General features: G+C 47.5%; 1 protein-coding gene across 1 annotated transcript; it reads left to right on the forward strand.

Moving 5' to 3' along the window:
* The first annotated feature begins 4263 nt into the window (after positions 1-4263).
* On the forward strand, positions 4264-7075 carry F4812DRAFT_410187 (P-loop containing nucleoside triphosphate hydrolase protein). Its single transcript, XM_047932505.1, has 3 exons — positions 4264-5473; positions 5527-5607; positions 5661-7075. The coding sequence occupies exons 1-3, from the start codon at positions 4679-4681 to the stop codon at positions 7044-7046; spliced, it is 2262 nt and encodes a 753-aa protein (XP_047795082.1). The 5' UTR covers positions 4264-4678; the 3' UTR covers positions 7047-7075.
* The last annotated feature ends 6 nt before the right edge of the window (positions 7076-7081 follow it).

Consider the following 7081-nt stretch of genomic DNA (forward strand, 5'->3'; position numbering starts at 1 on the left):
TTACAGATTACACATCATATATACAACTCATATTTGATCTAATTAGCATCACCTTTTTTTCGTGTATCCGTCCGCCTGGGAAAAAGATTTTTTTTCTCGTGGTTCGCCTTATCCTAAATTCTCCGATCTGCGAGTCACGTATTCCTACTCCCGAGAAAAAAAAAGAAAAAAAAAAACTCTTGTTAGAGTTTGGGGATAAAGACAAACGCGGAAATGCTATTTTATCCACCTCTTACACAACTAGATTCTTCTTGTGGCTATGACTTATCATAAGGACCACCTAGCATCAACCGAAAAGACTGCTAGATGGCGAGACACGCATGCGAGTGTTACCAAAGTAGATTGCGGCGCATCCCAGTTGTGTATTATAGAATAATACAATGCAGAACCCATCAAGCATTCCGACCAATCGAGGTCGAAATACGAGACAAGGCCTTGCCTGATTGTCATGGATAAGGCGTCTTGCCGTGCCGTCACGATCCGACGGCTCCTATTACGAATCACAGCCGTCTCATTATGTCTATGCGGTGCCCTATGTAGTGTTCATACTGTCGTCTGCCCCTTTACCTCGGCCTACTAACCATACAAACTTCAAAGTCCGCGTTTTTCCACTTGAGGGTACAAGAGTGATTGATAGTGATAGCAAGTGGGAGCCTCGAATCCGTCTAAATTGTTCAGATCACAACGGAACGGATGCAAACATTTGACACCCGAATCACGGCAAGTTATGATGTGGCTCGCCTTTCCTTGCTCAACTTCTTCCAAGGAAATATTAGGTATCAGCTTGACTAGTATACTGCTAAGCGCATGGAATAACCTATCAACGGGCAAGGATTGAAGCTGTTCGCAACAGACTAAACCTGGGTAACGAATTAGGTAGGCAAGTCCAGGTACTACCATATCGAACGTATTGTACAATACGATCCCTTAGCCGAATTTGTATGTATGTAAATACTAGGTAAATCCATACAGCGATATATACATCGACCGTGTGACAATGGAAGCTGGAGATGTGGAGATCGATTCCTCCTTAAAAATAGCTATGGGTACCCGGTCTTTGGTGTTACCCCTCAGGAGTCAGAACCCCTCACTCCTATCAATGTCATTGTTCAATGGGGGAGGGGATCTTTTGGAGGCGCTGTGCCTGGACACACTAAAGACATCTTGACGTGATGTGGCTTATAAAGTGAAACAGAAACCTGCTCAACTCCATTGCGTAAAAATGCGATTCGAGACTGAGAAAGTCGGCAAAATAGAAAGGTGTTTCGAACAAAGCATAGCATGATATCCATATCCATCCATATCACTTATGCCGCCCCTAACGGAACTGCCGGGTCATAATCGTGGTCCTAGGGACTAGGTAGTGCCGCATTACATAGTATGTGGGCTAGCTTGACGAAAACACCGCCGGCGACTACGAGCTTAGGATCGACCAACAGAAGCCAGTCGAGCCACATATTCCCCACAAGCCGGGGGCCGAAACCAAGAACAAGAACAACGACAATGCTAACAATGGACTGACTTGATCAGTTAAGGCAAGTAATAAATATCGCCTGACAAATAGCCTGACCCAACGCGAATGTCCTATTCCTCTTGATTTACTTTTTCATACCTAGGTACGGAATACAATACGATTGTATTGGGAAATCATGTAAACGGAAACCAGACCTTAAAGTCAAACAAACGAGAAACGAGTATTTCAGTTCGTTAATAATTGCCTAGTCCATAATGCTCGGTAAAAATTCCGATTATCAACGGCTTACGGTAGTCGGCGGAGTGCTAAGTGACCAGTAGTTTTTTCTCGGAAATTATCTCTGAGGGTATCGAGACGTCTCTCGCTGGGAGATCCTTGAATCAAAATTTATCACTCAGCGCCATGGAAGTCCGGCTATGACCTCCATATTCCCTCGGTGTAGGAATACCTATCGAGTCACATGCACAGGACGACGGATCAAGAAACGCTCTAATACCTATCCCTCAGCTTATCCTAGTAGAATATAGCTCGCTTTCGGCGACCCACGGCCGAGCTCAGCTGTGGCCTAACTCTTCCTAACAAATGTAACCGGGCGGCGTACCGATGCCGATTAATCAAAATTCATGGATAGTTCTCCGTAGCGTCGCGTCACCTACAAGCCACCCAACAGAGCGAAAGTGAAACTAGATCCTCCCAGGGGCGGCGGCATCATGCCGTGTTGAGGCCCGTCATCAAGGCGCGGCCCGGAGATCATACTACTAATAGGTTGGTGGCAGTCGGACAAGAGGCGAGGAGACGGTGAGCAGCAGCAAGTTTCCCCTTTATCATGCCGCCACGATAGAATTATGACTGCGACATGACTTAAGAAGACGGTTTGCTATCTTGATAAGTTGATACGCCTAACTGCCAACCGCTCAACTTATTGGCTGTGAACCGCCACAGCTCGTACTCGTTTCCTACATACCTAGGTAGGTATTGTACAATACCTACAGCAAACACACTAACACAAGCCTCACATGCCTAAAGCAAAGACAAGACGAGCCGAGTGCTCAAAGCTTGACTTACGGATACGTTTCAAACCAATTATAACCTGATGATATGACGTTGGATTCCCCCTCAAGAGGCGAAATGTAACCCCCACATGAGCAGACGTGTTCGGGAGATAGATTAAAAAGCACAAGACCAGCTACCTACCTATGTGTGGTCAGAATCGTACAATACGACTATAATGATTCATGTTGCTGTTGTTGTACGTCAGTCATGTACAGCGGCAAGCTCCTTTTCTTGTAGATGGGCCATACCTCGCATCGCGGGCGCTTACAACTCAGTGAAGGGTTGCGAAAGGAATACCTATTACATTTGTTACTAACATAGACATAATAATTCCAACTAACATAGTATTGTTACGTACCAACGTCTTACTCTAGATACCTACCTACCTTAGCCTAACACGGACCGAGCATACCTGTCGCATCTCGGGCTATTACATCGATTACATTACATTACATTATTTATAATACCCGAATAAGACCTTCGAATGCTGTTGGCAACTGTCCGCAACGGAAGCGACAGCTCCCGGCGAGACATTGGCTGGCTGAAGAAATCCCACCCCCCGTGGCTTGCGAGAGCCAGAAAAGGGTTGCAGGTGCGTAGAACGACCAATCAAGATCGGGATACTGGGGGGTCGCGACGGAATGGCGCCTGCGTTTCAAAACCTTCTAGGCATTACCTACATCCTCGTAAGAGCATTAGGTATGTACACTACCTACCTACCTCCTAGGGTAAGGTACTAGGTAGTTGGTATGTAAAAATACGTCGAAAGGTAGCAATGGGAGATTTCCAGAGCGCGTCCGCGGTTGGTGCCGTCGCGTCATCTTCCCACGCGCTTTCGCTTCATTCCCGCACGGCAACCGGGAACGGGACAGCAGAATATCTATCCTATTGGTTTACGCGCGCGTACCTAAACTAATTGTTATTTCGACGAGGATCGATCCGAATCCCAGTTGCGACGCTGGGTACAAGTAGGAACTTCGCCGATCACTGTGGCGCTTTGGGCAATATCACGTCGCATACAAATATCTCAGCATGGAAAAACTCCGAAAGAGTTCGTTGGACTTTTGTTAGTTACCTCTAACTAGTTGTTATTTTCCCCTCTTTCCTTCTTAGGTTTGTTTTGATTCCGAGCCTTTAGGGCTAGCCTTGCGTTCTCTCAACCTTCGTCTCATCGCTAGATGGTGTTGATTTATTGGTTGGGGTTTCTTGATTAAGCCCTCTTTAAGATGGAGCTAAGTCTATCCCCTTCCTATCGGTATCCTATCATATCATGATATCCCAGCTTATATATATATCAATCGGACCTAATCGTCGACAGGAGGGGGAAGAACTATGTACATACTAGTAGTAGTAGTATGTAGGAATTACCTACCCCTGAAGAACCTTTGCTTGTTGTTTACTTGATATTTACCTAACTAAAGCGTTGCGATCTCGAATGTCAACACGGCAACGCCGGTTGATTCAACTTGGCCGACGCTAAGTCGAATATTGTTATTGATCGACATTCTTTTCTTCTTATATATTCATTAACATAATAAGTTCACGAACACGACACGGACGTGTTCCAAAACCACCTGCAATGACAGAGGTCACTTCTACATGGATGTACTTAAGAGGTACCTAGGTACCTCATGTACCTTGTATTCTTTTCTATGTGTCAAATAGACCGAGGATGAACCGACTAAAACCAATTACATAACATACATGCTGAAACGCAATACAGTGTCGCTAAAATCAAAAAACTGTTTGCTTACTGTGATTCTGTAGTATCTTGGTTCCACTATTTTTCCATCCGTACCTCTTTCAGGCTTCATTTTTTTGGTGTAACTGTGCCTATCCAAATCCAAATCCAAATCAGTAAAACCACCGCTCGGACCAGCAAAAGGAACATCCCGCACCTTGATATTGGATCGGACGGTCCGTAGTGTACCTTGGAAATTAAATTTCTTAGAAAACTTAGGGGATCCACGTTGCTCGAAGGGCCCGTGTTTTCTCACCATTGCTGATTCCAAGGGGGGCGAACAACGAACCAACCAAGGCTGAGCCGCTGAGGTCTTCGCAAATTGAGTCCCGTTTCGAGAAGCCCCAAGGATCACTATTTACTGGGATCGATAATTCCTCGATAATCTCTCCCCATCCCGCGCCCCTAACATGGAGGCCGATATCAGAGCCGCTATTCCGGATATCGATCCTGTTGTCTCCGAATATTCGGTAGGCTATCTTAGACATGCATCCACCGCGTGGGTCGGCGATGAGGAATCCTCAGGTCTGTCGCCGCTTGCCGAGGCTGCTGCTGCTATCACTGAGCTCCTTCTGTCCGCTTCCGGTGATGAGGCTGGGTCCAACCAGGAAAAGATTCGTTCCCTAGTCTCGAAGTGGGTTGACAAGTATGAGGAAGCTAACAGCGGCAATGGTGAAAGACGAGGGCCGTCCGCTGTGAGGCGACTAGACCAGGCTATCCAGGTCGGCGCCCAACGAAATATGTCCTCCACCCTAGCCGTAGCTACCGGCAGCATTGATCTAGAATCTGCCAACAGTCGTAAGGTAGAATCTAAGGTTGATCGAAAGAAGCTCGAGAAAGCCGAGCGTAAAATCGCCGCCAAGCAGAGCAAGAAGCAGTTCAAGACGGTTGAGTATGAAGCTTCTAGACTGCTCAACCAGCCCGAGGACGCTCAGAGCTATGAAGAGTTTTACATGGCTGTTAACCCCTTACAGCTTGGCTCTGGCAGCGGTGCCGGCAAGACCAAGGATATCAAACTTGAAAATATTGATGTTGGTATTGGTGGTACCCGTATCCTAACGGACACGGATTTGACGCTGGCATATGGACACCGATATGGTCTGGTTGGTCACAACGGTGTTGGTAAATCTACGCTACTCAGGGCGCTCTCGAGGCGAGAGTTACCAGTACCTACTCATATCTCCATTCTTCACGTCGAACAAGAGGTACGCCACTCAACTAAGTTGAATAATACGTCCCATATACTAACATACGCCAGATTACCGGTGATGACACAACCGCCTTACAGGCCGTCTTGGATGCCGATGTTTGGCGAAAGGTGTTACTCAAAGAGCAAACGGTATGTATCTTTTCCCGTCTCATCCACTTTCGCTAATATACTTTTTTTTATAGGAAATAACAGCTCGTCTTGCCGATATTGAGTCACAACGATCGTCTATGGCAGATACTTCGGCAGATGCTGCGAAGTTGGATCATGACCGTGAAGCTCTTGACCAGAAATTGGGAGAAATCCAGGCCAAGTTGGCCGAGATGGAATCAGACAAGGCAGAATCCAGAGCTGCTAGTATCTTGGCAGGTTTAGGTTTCTCCCCTGAGCGCCAGCAATTCGCAACCAAGACATTTTCTGGTGGTTGGCGTATGCGTCTGGCTCTAGCTAGGGCGCTTTTCTGCGAGCCTGATCTACTACTTCTCGACGAACCGTCTAACATGTTGGATGTTCCTTCAATCACTTTCCTTTCCAACTACCTTCTCACATATCCGAGCACTGTCCTGGTAGTCAGTCACGACAGAGCTTTCCTAAACGAAGTGGCGACAGATATCATACATCAGCACTCGATGAGGCTCGATTACTACAGGGGAGCTAACTTCGAGTCCTTCTACGCCACCCGAGAGGAGCGTAAGAAGACTGCGAAGCGAGAGTACGAAAATAACGTGGCGCAGCGCGCTCACTTGCAGGCTTTCATCGACAAGTTCCGATACAATGCTGGCAAGGCTGCCGAAGCACAGTCGCGTATCAAAAAGCTGGAGCGTATGCCTATTCTGGAGCCTCCAGAGACAGAATATAGTGTCAAGTTCAAATTCCCAGAAGTGGAGAAGTTGTCACCTCCGATTGTTCAGATGTCAGGAGTCACATTCGGATATACCGAAGACAACATTCTATTGCGAAACGTGGATCTAGATGTACAGTTAGATTCACGAATTGGTATTGTAGGACCCAACGGTGCGGGTAAAACTACTATCCTTAAGCTGCTCATCGGCAAGCTATCGCCGACCAAGGGTATCATCCAACAGAACTCGCGCCTGCGTATCGGCTTCTTCGCGCAGCACCACGTCGACGCGCTCGACCTGACCATGAGCGCCGTTAGCTTCATGGCTAAGACGTACCCTGGTCGCACGGACGAGGAGTATCGCCGTCAACTTGGCGCGTTTGGCATCACGGGCACAACGGGTCTACAGAAGATGTCAGTCCTATCCGGAGGTCAGAAGTCTAGGGTCGCGTTCGCGTGCCTGGCCCTCACGCAGCCGCACATCTTAGTTCTGGACGAGCCGTCTAACCATCTCGATATCGAGGCCATGGACGCCTTGTCCGATGCGCTGCGCGAGTTCCAGGGAGGTGTGCTTATGGTTTCCCACGACGTGACTATGTTGCAGACCGTATGTACGAGCTTGTGGGTTTGCGAAAACGGAACCGTCTGGAAGTTCCCCGGCGATGTCCAGGCGTACAAGAAGAGGATCACGGCGCAGGCGGATGCTGCGGGTGTGGTGAAGGCGCATTAAAGGAGGAAAAAAAAAAAAAAAAAAAAAAAAAAGGG

The sequence above is a fragment of the Daldinia caldariorum genome (genome assembly GCF_022478825.1).
Source record: "Daldinia caldariorum strain CBS 122874 unplaced genomic scaffold F4812scaffold_1, whole genome shotgun sequence".
In the NCBI taxonomy this organism is placed as follows: domain Eukaryota; kingdom Fungi; phylum Ascomycota; class Sordariomycetes; order Xylariales; family Hypoxylaceae; genus Daldinia; species Daldinia caldariorum.